A 13653-nucleotide genomic window follows, 5' to 3' on the forward strand; every position below is an offset into this window, starting at 1 on the left:
GGACCAAGTAGGAACAACATGAGTCTTCCCGGTGAAGAAATTAGGACCCTGGGTAGGAAAAGCACCGTCCTTTTTGGTCTTCCATAAAGATCAATGGAGGGAAACATTCTGATGTCTGCAGATAAAACATGGTTGGCAAGGAAGAGGGCGACCAGCAAGACCACAAGAGGTACATTCTGTTGGGGGTTGGGGGGAGAATACAATTCAGTTGATGAGTATCAAGAATTTAGCAAAGCTCATGAAGCAAAGGAGCTGGGCAATAATTTGCCATGTCGCAACATCGAGGAGTTAGATCAAAGTAAGAGAAAAGATCACGTGTCGCTTATGGCCACAGACTACTTAGTTATTTCAAGAGATATGGGGAGATGGTGTGGAAGGGCACAGTCTGTGTAGTTCTAATATACACCTACTAAAGTAACTGATCAGAAAGACAGATTTTGAGTAAGGTGAACATCTTCTGTGTTACTTTATCATTCACCATCGACCAGACCAGTTGAGTACTGAGTTCTGAATAAATGCTCCAAGTGTTTAATTATTTAAAAAAAAAAAAAAAAAAAAAGACAGATCTTAAAGGTATATTTGGACAGCTTTTGGAAGAGGTAGAGAAACCAACTGAGCACGTATAATCTTTACTTGATTTCAATTAGCAAGAGACCAGACTGATTGTTTTTCACCTTCAAAGTCTTAGTCTTGATTGAAACCGACCTAAAAGGCACAAATAAATTGAAATTAAAATAATTTTGACAAAGGAGAAAATTCGTTAAGTTTAAAGGCAGATGAATCAAGCAAAGCTGATCTGGTTTAAGGTTAAGAAAAATGCTAGATATTAAATAATTTGCAATTACGTAATTAGAATACAGAATAAGAGTATTGAATAAGAATATTTAGCTGTCAAGAAAAATTAGGGAGATTTCCTTCTGGCAAAGTGGCAGGTCCTGAGAGAGGCGTAAACCCACAGCTTGAGGGCCAGGACTAAATCCTAGCTATCTTTTTATTACTCAGCACCTAGCACCGCATCAATAAATGTTGACTGAATGAATGGCTGACATAATGTATAATTAGTGTAACTGGTGTAGTTTGAACCTCATCAGGAAGGTTCCCTGAAGTAGGAGAAAAGAACACAAGCAGACTTGTTTCCAAAGGTGGGCCGAAGTCCACTCATGTATCTTAATCCTAAACAGTGCTTACACAAACTTTTCAAAGTTTTTTTAAATTTTTTTTTAAATCTGTAAAACTCTTTTTTAAAAAGAAATCTATACAGAACTCCATTACAGGATGGAAACAAAGCTGCCACTTGAATTGGGGACGTCAATGGGGACGTCACCAGCCTCCAATTCCCTACGGTGGCTCTGGATGGACTGGACTGCAAATCACCATCCATCTTAGGAATGTAATGGAAAACGCGTTCACTCAGTTTTCACGTGAGACCGAGAAAGTTACCAGCCCTGTGGAGGGGCAGTTCTAAATAATGTTGCTCATTTAAACAGAGACAAAATTCAACATTGAGAACTTATCATTGAGAAGAATGAAAACAACCCCAATAAAGGGGGGGAAAAATCAACAAGATTTAAGCCACAGTAGACAAAACAGAATTCAAGAAATAGCATCTTCTAAAAAAGCATGTAAGATTACTGAACACCAGTGGAGTCAATGGCTCGATGGGTGTTAGGCGCTCAGTGTAACAGGCATTGCCAAAGAGCCGAGACCCAGTTGACTATTCTAAGGAAGAGCCCCGACACAGCTGGAGACAGAATCACAGCTGGAACTCTGTCACTGGAAACGGCTCCACGGAACACCTCCATCCAAGACTCATGGCCAGGCCCTTCTGCCTCTTTCAAACCTGTTCTCTACCCCCAGAACTGTTCCCTGACATCACCACAAGCTCTCAAGGAAGCTAAAACCTTTCAAAGGGCAGAGGCTTCACTGGCTCTCTCCAGCCAGCCTGACAGTGGTCATACCTGGGACAAGGGAAGCTGTCTATCAAGTAAGGCCACTATATAAACTATTGTAAATTAAAGAACCCTTCTGGTCCCCAAGTTTAGATCTGTGAAGAGACTTCTGGGCAAGCATTAATACCTAATGATGAGCTGCCTTCACAATGAACCCTGGCATTTGATGCCGTTCTCCTTGCCAAGAATGCCAGTCTCCCGGGCTCTCCCCATGGCCTGCTCCCTTCTTATGTCGAATGTCAGTTCAAGCACCACTTCCTTAGAAAAGCCTTCCCTGCTATGCTCTACCACAGTCCCCTGTTTACCTCCTTCGTAGACAAATGAGCTAATTAAGGGTTAGAGTAACTGATGTCTCAGCCATGGCCGGGACCGGATCTGACTTGTTCACCTTTACCCAAAGCAAAGAAAGTTCCCGGCACACGTAACAGGTGAACAGTTAACTACTTGCTGAAAGAATAAAAAATTGAGTTTGTATGAACACATACATGTACACACAAATACAGGAAAATGGGGGAATACCCAGTAGAAAACAATCAAATGCTGAGAGTATTGAAAATGATACCGGTAGAGACAGCTGAATATGGTTTCAAAGAACAAGTACCAAAAGTGTCTATCTCCAAAAATCTGAAAATGTACTAGTAGGGGGTCAGGAGTGGCAATTTCCCTCTTGTAAAGAGATGCAAACGAGAACTGTTTAAACTGCAGAGTCAACATTCCATCTAAAGATTATCTGCCACCAAACAGACTACCAGAACGGACTACCAACGTAGCGTAGCTTCTGGAATCTCCTCTGGCCACACAGCCTAAAATGTCCTTGGTTGTAATATCAACCACACATTTAGGATTAGTTCAGAAGACCCCAGACTGTAGGTAATTATAAGCTAAAAAACTCGCTAAACAGCTTCTCCCCCAATGTTTAAAATTCTGAATTCATAATTATGTAAAATAACAGATTTTTATACATTTAATACAACATACTTTAAAAAACAGATGGCCCTTATCTGCTGATCATACCTCAGCATCACTTTTGTAGGTATTTTGCAGAAGCAATTACATTTACAAAAGGTCCATTTCATAATACAACCTGGTAACGAACGCAGAAGAAACTCAGAGAGCACTAGGTCTGCTATTGAAATATTTTAAAAGAGCTTTTAAAAAAGAGTGTTTTTATCTATAGACCGGCTTTAAAAAAAGGATAAATATACTGAAGTCATTGTAGCATATCCCTGAAAATGAATCTACTGCCATTTGTTTTGATGAGGTGTCAGGATAAATCAGCAGACTGCTTGGTTACACGAGTCTATTACTATCCACGGAAATCTGTTTTAAGACAAAGGGACTTATCCATATGAACTCGTACTGTGCTCCAGAACTAACTGGTGCTGGCAGTATTGGAGCCACCATTACTAGTGATGGATGTCATGCTACATGGTTTTGGTATCAGGGCAAAAGTGGGAATGGAAGAGAGGTCTGGAAAGATTTTCTGCAGTTTCCGTATAGTGAGATTTAGCAGTAAATAACACAAAATGAATGTTTAAGACCCACTGAACACATTAAGGTCAAGGATTTCAAAAGTTAATCCACTTTTCTTCCCCCAAGGGTTTATTTTTGGTAAAAGGCAGAAAAATTAGTTTTTCTACAAGGGAAATCTGCTTCTAAATGATAATTTGAAAATCTTGATATATATTATATATTAAAAAAGACACACAAAAATAACGGAGAAGTGGGAATAACAGATTAGGTACTGTAACTTTATAAAGGCTTGCCTAATTCAAGAAGCAGCACACACACACCTAATTTATGCAAACTAAACGTGTATATGAACAGCACAGTACTGTGATGCTGGATCATGACACATTACCTGTACACAGAGCTACTACTGGTATTAACAAACCTGTGGGACACTCGGTTTTATGCCCAACGAGACATCAGTTAAGTCTTTAAAATCTTCTCTTTCTCCTATATGGGAGGGTATTTCTAGACACTAATTTTCCCATCTAATATTCGAATATAGGAAACCGATTCCACAAGGTGCTTTAATGGGTGAGACCTCAAGTGCTGTTTTCTCTCTTGAATTTTTGGACAGTGAACAGTCCATGGGGACCACACACAAATACTATGACAGAAGAGTTGGTACACTGAGTCTTTTGATGGGACTTGAGTGGTGACGAAGCCTTATGACATGCTCGAGCAACGCACTGAAGGAGATCCCATCTGAGTTAATACTTTGTCCAACCACTGTAGAGGTCCATTCAGATGAAGCTCAATCCAGCAAGGAGTGCTCGTTACCGTCTGCCTTCTATTCAAAAGAATACAAGAAAAGAATTATGAAATTAAAAGAACAACATGGCAGTGTTTAGCGACATGCATTAAGAATTTAGATAAATTAAAAGGTTGTATATATGAAAACCTACATTCTTTTGAGCAAGTATTAAGTCAGGATAGCTAGTACTTTGAAAACTATTTAATCCTCAAAGTCTAACAAAATACTTCTAATGATATATATATATATACACACACTTTTTTGCTTCTAAAGAGATTAACAAAAATATTCTTTTCTCCTCAAATTAAAATTAGGAGGGTGACCTGACTACTTACCATCCAAATTGAGGCACCTTTAAGAGTGAAGAGAGTCACTAGTAATAACCAGGCCAGGACAAGAGACACAAACCAGGACCGTCCCAAGCAAACCAAAGACACGTCATCCTAATTTATTAATCAACCACAGAGCAGATGATACTCAAATACCAAGTCAAGTCTAAATAAATGGAACAGGGTTCAAATTTCAAGCATACCGAAACAAAACAGAATTCTGACCAAAGCTTTTCATAGAATGTTGAGAACTCCGAACAGAGTTCGGCATTCCCTAAGTCAATGAGCAACATCCCCATTAGGAACATCGGGCAGGCTTGTGATAAGAAACACCTCTGGTATTTTGACATGATGGGACTGTGGGAACTACAAATTGTTCAATGACATCCTGTCACTTGCACGTACTGATTTGAGTTCTGTCTTATTTATTATATACAATAAGTTGGGGAGTCTGCTTGGTTCTTCAGTATGACAGCCCTTCAAACATGACAAAAGGCCATTATCAACTCTTCATCTCCAAGTGACACATGCTCAACAAAATTTAAAACTGTATTTCAGAGGATGTGGTTTCCTATAGCAGATGGTGTCAGCGCCCCACTATACTCTTCGAAGTTTCCAGTGTTCTCTAGCCAATTTTCAACGGCGTGTATCTGACTTTCTGTGCCGGAGAGCTCCTCTGCGCCAGCCACGTGTGCAGCAGACTACAAGTGTTAGGAAATTCACCTCCCCGGGAGCAGCCCTCAACCAATGACACGGGAACTGCCATTTAAATGCCAGTTTCCTTTCCTTCTGGGTGGGAGAATTCTCTTATGTTCGTTACTGTTTCCCACATTTTCCTATGGGAATAGCTCTAATGACCCACCCGACTTGGCATATGGCTTAATGATGGTTTTGGCTGCCTTCCCTCCCCTACCTCACTTCCCTACTTCCTCCTTCCTTACCAGGGCTTCCTCCATTTCCTGAATAAACTCCTTGCATTTGAATCTGTGCCTCAGGGTCTGAGACATACGCAGAGACATGCTTTATGCGATTGTTCCTAAACCACGACACAGAGAACATAATACCACAGTCTCAAATCTGACCCACATAAACCCACTATCTTGTTTTGATTTAATAGCATACTTTGGTTTATGCAGCTTAAAACTGCACTGGCACACTTGACAAGTTAACTCACGTTATCCAGGAGGCAGAGGCAAGATTGCCCTTTCTCCATCTTCCCCTCTGTTCTTCCTGTTGTTCCTCAGAGAAAGTTCCTCCTGCCTTCTAGCTCTCCCTCAGATCAGGCCTTCTGCGGGCTTTTGCCAAGATCTCTTTTAATTCTGATTCTCCCATTTGCTGAATTCTGCATGCTTCTTAGTTTGTTTTCAATCAGATCATTTATTACTAATAAGCTGAACCTTCTGGGATAATTCTTGATCCCGGCCATTGAACGGGGGAGTAGGTTTCAGAAGGCTGTCACTCTTCTTATGTGGCCACAGAAATGTACCCAAGACATTATTTATTCCCTATTTACTCCAATACCAATTCACTTAACTCAGATATTTTTCTCACTTATATATAAATTCTTTGCACATCTGTATTTCCTACTTACTATGCTTTCTGATCTTTATACTGGCAAACATGCTGGTCTTACAGAAAATGAAAAAATAGTTTTAGAAATCTAGCCATTGGCTCTACCTCCTCAGCTCCAGTGTCATTAAGGACAAAAGGTTCCTGGCAACCACTAGAGTTCACAGATACAGAAGTACCTGGCGTTATTCAGATCTGTAAGTGTCAAAGGCAACTAGTTTATTAACTGAAGTAGATGTGTCTCTAACTCTATACCAATAAAAACATACTGTATGTTACTGCTTCTCATAATCACAGGTTTTAAGTTCTCTCTGGGCTGAAGAATGGCAGAGTCCACAGTGCACAGAGGGCAGCACCTCTCTCCGCCAATTACAACTGTCCTTGGTAGGAGAGCCACCAAAAGACATGGAGTTCCCCCCGCCATCTGCAGTTCATGTTTAGTTGCACGAAATTTCTACTACCAGGTCCTGTAATATTCTCATCTCGTGAAGAAAAAAAAGTGTGACCTAAATGCCTGGTTATCAGATGGTACCATTTGAATCTAATTTTTAGTATCAACTCAAGTCCAAGGCAAAAAGCCTTCAAAGGCATCACATCTCAAAAGGGAAATGATTAAATGAATTATTCTACTAATATAACTGGGACAAAATAATGACAAGTCTTCATTCTAGGATATAAATATGTAAAACAATATATATTTTTATAGAAGTATTCAACCAGAAGAGCTCAAGTTTCACCCTCTCAAGAGGCATACACCTCCTAAAATTTGTTGAAGATAGAGAATCAAGTCCAAATGATATGAAATTTATTTTGAAGGGCCCAAACTGCCAGAGAAAGAGAAATACTACTGCTATGCTGTATGAGTATCTTCGGAGTCAGGCACTCAGAGAGTAGCAGTATGAGCCGCAGAAGGACTAAGTATTTTACTTATAGTTCTAACCTTAAAGATGCTAAGGAAGTCTTCCCTTTCTGATGTGGAATCCCATGCACTGTTTAGTTTGGCAAGAACCTGGTCTATCTTATCCCCTGATGACAAATTAGCTTCTGTAGAACTCAATTATGTAATTGTTACTACTATCCTTGGAGAGGGTGTTAAGAGTCAAGAAGAGCTTTCTTCAAGTCCCAACTCTACCACTCACAAAGTGTCCTTGGGCAAATTATCAAATCTTTTCTAAGTCTACTTCCAAATAAGTATTAGTTTGAACCATTTAACATACCACACGGAAAACACCGCCCAGGGCCGGCCTGACACGGAACAAGTACGCCCTTCTAGCTACCTCTTAACCTTACATTCAACTGGTCTCAACTCAGCCGTCCAGCCATACTCCTCTTGACCTTCTGTACTCCAGTCAAACCAACTGCATTCTAGGGTCAAGACAGTAGTTTCCCAACCTCTCCTGCCTACCTCAAATGCCATGCATCTTTCAGAACCTAAAGCAGGTGACCCCTCTACCAGAAGCCTTCCCAGAGCCCCAGTGAAAATGTTTCTCCTTGAGTGAACGGACAGACGCCTTCAAATATACTCTTTTAATGCCATCTGCCACCCTGATCACACTTCTGCCAGCATCCAACCAGGTTTTCAATCTGTCTTCTATAATGCCAGCACAGGCATTTGGAGAACTTGTGAATGCCCAGACCTCCAAAGCCCTTTTGTTACTTGGCATGTGCTCTGCTGACTGCATAACCTTAAGGAAAATCGATACATGGGAACTCTAGGAGATGCAAAGAACGGAAGAAAGAAGAATTACATTGTGGAAATTTAAGAGCTGAATATGTATTTCATACCGGTATTCCGCTCCCCACCCTTTCACAAAACTCATTCTTATGGTGCACATTCTAGTTAGCTGATACACGGCTTCAAAACCCTGATTAACGGACTGAGCCAGAAGAGCAGCAAATTCCTGGTTGTTGAAGATCTTCAGATTACAGCCTATGATTGAAAACAGTAAAAACCGTGTAAAACGAGTATCATTGTAAGACAATAATTTCAAAAGGGCTACAGATCTTAAAAAACAAGCATGCAAATTCTCCCCCGAGTCCCAGAATTAACAATAACTATGGCAGCTCAGCAAGTCAATGGGATAGGCTGACTGACACTGGTGCAGCATACCTGGTGGGATTTTACACACGGTTGCAGGGTGCCAGCCGTATCTCTGATTACAGTTGGGGCTCTGCACAAAGATTGCACTATCACTTAGGCACTCGGCAAAAACTTCTCCACCGATGTAATATAAGCGCACTCCTCTTCCTAAAACAAAATACACATGGGATTAGTTTTATAACATTTCCTGTTTTTAGCATAACTTTGGAAGAGTCTCTTCTTGGACGAGTACTAAAATGATGGAAGCTATTTTGATAACCTCTTCCACAGCGATGCTTTTCTGAAGCCTAACTTCGAAACATACCACACTGTATTTTTCCAAGTATTTTTTTAACATTGTCTTACTGACTTCAAAAAATAAGACATGCTTATCAAAAGTATTGAGGCAATGTAGAAAAATACATGGCTAGTAAAATAAAGAATTTCATACAAATTATATATTATTTTAAAATAAGTAAAAGAAATTGAGGTAATTTTAAAGGAACTAACGCTTCAGATAAATAAGCCTTCACTATAATAAATAGTATTTCCTTAACAACCACACTAAAGTTAAGAAAAAAGGAAAAAAAATCAAGAAATTAGAGTCACTTGCCCTTTTTAAAATTACATATGAAGCTGACAACCAAATCCCTAGACAGATAAGCAGAACGAGGGAAGGAAAAAATATGCTGGGAGATTTTAACAAGCCAACTGTGAAAGGCAGCGATCTAGACAGCACCAAAGGTTCTCACCCCTGGTGTGTATACATCTCTATTATTCAGTCAGGCATGAATCGAGGTGCTGCTGTTAAGGGAGTTTTTCAAATGTAATTAAGATCTCCAATCAGCTGACCTCAAGGAAAGGAGATTCTCTTTTGGTGGGCCTGACTTAATCAGGTGATATCCCTTAGAAAGGACTGGGCTGTCCCTGGTGATAGTGGGTTCGAAATGTGAGAGAGAGGGTTCCATAGCAGAGATTCTCTGTGCCTCATTGTGAAGACAGTGGGTCCATGGGGAAGGAATGCTGGTGGCCTCTAGCTGCTGAAAGCAGCTCCGAGGTGACCGTCTATAGCAAAAGAGGACCTCGCGGATACAACTTCAGGGAAGTGGACTCTGCAACAATCATGTGAGCTCAGAAGGGGACCTCAAGCTCCAGACGAGAACACGGCCCAGTCAACGCCACGGTCTCCCATTCTGAGACTCGGTGGATACTCCTAACCCTTGCCTGGACTCCTGACCTGCAGCAACTGTGGCCTCACAAATGTGTGTAGTTTCAGGCTGGTTAGGTGTGTGGTAACATGTTCTGTGACACAACCACCTAAAGCCCAGCTTTAACACATAAACACAGAACCGACACCCTGCTCTCACAACCACAGAATGTGGTAAAGCCACCAAACGTGTACCTGACCATCAGGAAAAGATTAAATCCCAAAAGGAGAGATTTCCCAGGCTACAGTCTCTGATCAAAACCACCCGATAAGTTAGAAATCCAAAGTAAAAAGACAATCCAAGAGGCGGCTCGTTGGTCTACTGGGATGATTCTCGCTTTGGGCGCTAAAGACAATCCAAGAATAAGAGCAATCTAAGATTGTGGAGAGAAGTATGTATAGTAGAGAAAACCTCCTGTTATCTGTATGCAGAACCCTAATTAAAACACAGGCAGAAAAAGAACTGCTTTAGTTAAGGGTCAGGTATTCGGAAGCCCTCGTTATCCCCAAGACATCTACAATTATACAAAATTTACACACCAAGCAAGACCTGAGAAATTCCACACAGAGCCAAATCACAGCACTGCGCAGAATCACACCTGTTCAGTGACCAGCGTTTCTCACAAGTGATGGTTAATTCATCAGAAACAGAAGCAAACCATTGCTAAAAGAAGTTCCTTTACAGTAATGAGAACTATGTTCAGTTATATTCGTGACACTCCAATTCTTTTTTTTCCTTACCTCACTGCCAAAAAAATACTGGACACCCCAAAGAGTCACTATTAATGTGGACTACCACCTATGGAAACTTAACACGTTCGGTATTAAAACGGAGATTCAAAAAAGTATACCAGTTCACTGAGAAATCTAAATAATAAAGCCATTACGAATTCACATAAATAACATTGTTATGAAAAATAACAGTTCCCCACCCCTCCCCCAAAATTAGTGAGAATAGCAATGCTTCACGTTTTTGCAACTCTCTCTACTGTCTGGCTTCATGGAAGAAGGTTGGATTCTCATCAGATCCTACATGTAGTTGCCTGCAAAATCATATGCCTTGTAGTTTCTGGAATGTTTCACTGTACATTCACAAGTGAACAAGAGTAAAAAAAGAAAACAGGATCTTAGTAGCATTATGAAAAGAGTTTTGACCTCATAAATGTGCTAAAAGGATATTGGGACTACTACATTTTGAGATCCTCTGAATTATGTTCTGAACTAGGTATTAAAGAACAGTTTTTGTTGAAAATCTCTTCCTTTAGGTAAGGGTGAGCAGATTTCATTACTTAATATATGAACTCCTGAAAGGGGGAATCCTTGGAGACGTCAACAAACTGAAAAAAGTCATGATTTGTTAAAATTAAAATTCTGAAATCTGAACATGACAATCTTAGGACTGGCAGAGACTCTGCAACGTAATTTTAATGCCAATTTACTGACGGACTGCCCAGTATCAAGGGTGCCCAATAGAGGAGAAGCCAAAGTCAAGGGCATGCGGGTCGGACGCGGCCAGACAAGGCAAGCAGCTGCACACAAGCTCCAAACATGGTAAGCCACGCGGCGGCCCCACTATGAGTACATAGCAGTGGATCCTCACACAAGGGAAAAACACGTACCTATATGTCTTCTTGTCATTTCTACAGTCGCGTTTCGGTTGACGTTGGAGAGCAACCCTAGGCAGAACCTCTCTGAATTGGATGGATCTGTGAAACCGTCGACAGTGAGTGAGGGCTGTGATGCGTGGAAGGTCTCGCCAACCCTCTGGTTTAATTCGTAATAGGCTATTGAACACCAAAATGCAGGTTCTGAGTAAGTAACTGGCTGCAAATCTGGGGAAAAAAACCAAACCCATAAAAGCAAGAAATGTTGTGTGAACAGTTCAAGCCAAGAAGAGATCGAGTATCAGCAGCTATCTGCACATGCCCTAGGCCGGCTTCCACTGGCTACCGTTCAGGAAGCTGACTTAACATCTACACTACAAATTCCAGTTTCCATTAGATCATACCAGATTTTCAGTGTCTCAAATTTCCCCCATCTCCTGAAGTCATCTAATCTTCAAACATCTTTCTCAGACTTTATGATGGGTCATGTTCTACCAGTAGTTTTATTCAAGTTCATGTTTGAATATAAAATCATTGCAGGCAAAGTAAATCAACTTGTATAATAACACTAATTTTGGGGTAGGATAAAATGGAATAAAGCTGGAGCAAGGATGGAGTCAAAAGCCACAAGAAGAAAAAAATCTATCATAATAACAGGATACAAAATACAAAATATTTCTGACATTGTCTATTTTGACAGGCGATCCTCCATGAGTTACCCTAGTTACAAAAAGAGAAAACCCACGCACACACAAGGAACAGAAAGTAATAAAACACAAAAAGCATGCAAGTTAAAACAGAATATGGACTCAAAAGAATTTACATATTTTATGGGAAAACTAGGAACCCATGGATTTAACTTCTATAATTTTAATTAGAAGACGTGAGGAGGGGCACCTGGGTGGCTCAGTGGTTAAGCATCTGCCTTCTCAGAGGGGAGTCTGCTACTCCCTCTGCCCCTCCCACCGCTTGTGTATGCTCTCTCTCTCAAATAAATAAAATCTTTAAAAGAAGACACAAGGAATATCATAAAAAAAAAATTTTGTAGACTGAATTCGTCATGTGTAGAAACTGAAGAGACATTGTGAAATACCGAGGTAAACTGAAGGCCAAGATTTAACTACACAACGCATATACACACACCCCCCGTACCGTTAGACATAGGTTCATGCGTGTATATATACATACATACATATATATGGATATACACCTCATATTAATAACTGCTATCACAAAATATATCCTGAAATAAACATACCTATTTAAATCTAGCCATAATAGGTCATTAAACTTTCCATAAAGAATATAATTTCCATGAACAGACTTATTAGGTTTTTATGCTCATATGTGCCAGTAGAAAACAGTTTTAGTAGTATTAAGGCAAATTATCATTTTTAAAAAGCATGAATTGAAATAATCATTTCATTATTCGTTAGGATCTATTTCTCATATACATGAAAAATAATTACCAGTGAAGACATACAATTTACTGACATAGTGTAAAACAGTGTCAGGGGCAGAGGGTAGTATTTGCAACTTACCCAAACTATGATTAACGGGGGAAAGAGTAGTAGGAGATAGTTCTGCTGGAGATCCTGAAACAAAAGGATTCAATCTTATAATAGATACGCAAGTATTTCTAGAACTTTTGACCAAATAATAAATAAATAAATAAAATTAGGATGCATCTGGTTGTAATTAATGATCATAGATAATACAGATAAGTTTATCCCCTTAGAATTCAAAATACACAAGTGTTATATGGGAATTTAATTTTGAAGGCTTCAGTATATAAAAGGTACAGAAGAATATAAACAGCCCTGGCTTCTAGCCACCCAGTTCTCCATCCCAAAGGCACCCAGTGTTGCCAGTTCTTTGTGTACTCTTCCAGAAATAATCTGTGAACCTCACAAGCAAATATATTGTTCTGTGCTCCCCACCTTGCTTTTTATATACAAATGGTAACAGTACTGAACTTTGCTTTTATACTACTTACTGACTGAGGAATGCTGATGTGTCCTTATGACTCTCTCCCTCTCTCTACTAGCCACAAAAGCTTATATTATGCTGTATAATGATCCTATATTGGTAGATACTCAGACTATTTGCAATCTTCTGCTTTAAGAACCAAGACTGCAATGAGTAATCTTGCACATTTTGCATACTTCCAATCATATTGTTCTCTCAGAGAAAACGCCAGGTCCAAGAGCTATACAACCATGATTTTGATAGATTTTGCCCCAACTGTCGTCTATAGGTTGTACCAGTTTACAGTCCCAGTAGCAAGTGGTGTTATATAAGGATGAATGGTGTTAGCACTCATCACTGAAAACAGGATTTCCCAAGTATAGCTTTGATCTGTACTTCGCTTATAAATGACATGGAGCAAGCAGTTTTATACTTCTTTGTACTGTACTGCCTTTGTGTGAACAGTTTCTTCTTGTGCTCACATTTCTATAATGATGGGGATCACTCCTCTCCCTGATTTCTAATAGGCTATTTATGTACTGGGCTATTAGTCTTTTTATGTTATGGGTTGCAAATATTTGGTCATCTGTCTTATGACTCTTCATAATTTTGATTAAACAGAATTAAAAAAACCTTGGGGTCTCACACTTGGATAAAACAGTCATGACAGCTAGATATTCTTGA

At 39.8% G+C, this 13653-nt stretch overlaps 1 protein-coding gene across 3 annotated transcripts in view; it reads right to left on the bottom strand.

The window, feature by feature from the left end:
• Positions 1-3528: 3528 nt before the first annotated feature.
• The window catches only part of SMAD2 (SMAD family member 2), a 74068-nt gene continuing 63943 nt past the window's right edge, over positions 3529-13653 (bottom strand). For 2 of the 3 annotated variants that reach the window (XM_059409615.1, XM_059409612.1), the window contains 5 exons: positions 12543-12596; positions 11017-11229; positions 8221-8358; positions 7896-8040; positions 3529-4248 (listed from right to left, as the gene is read on the bottom strand). In XM_059409615.1, the coding sequence (XP_059265598.1) occupies positions 4125-4248; positions 7896-8040; positions 8221-8358; positions 11017-11229; positions 12543-12596 (674 nt within the window). In that variant the 3' untranslated portion in view covers positions 3529-4124. The remainder of the gene's footprint in view (positions 4249-7895; positions 8041-8220; positions 8359-11016; positions 11230-12542; positions 12597-13653) is intronic. The other variant, XM_059409613.1, reaches the window with a different exon arrangement.

This window comes from Mustela nigripes, chromosome 8 (assembly GCF_022355385.1).
Source record: "Mustela nigripes isolate SB6536 chromosome 8, MUSNIG.SB6536, whole genome shotgun sequence".
Taxonomy (NCBI): Eukaryota; Metazoa; Chordata; class Mammalia; order Carnivora; family Mustelidae; genus Mustela; species Mustela nigripes.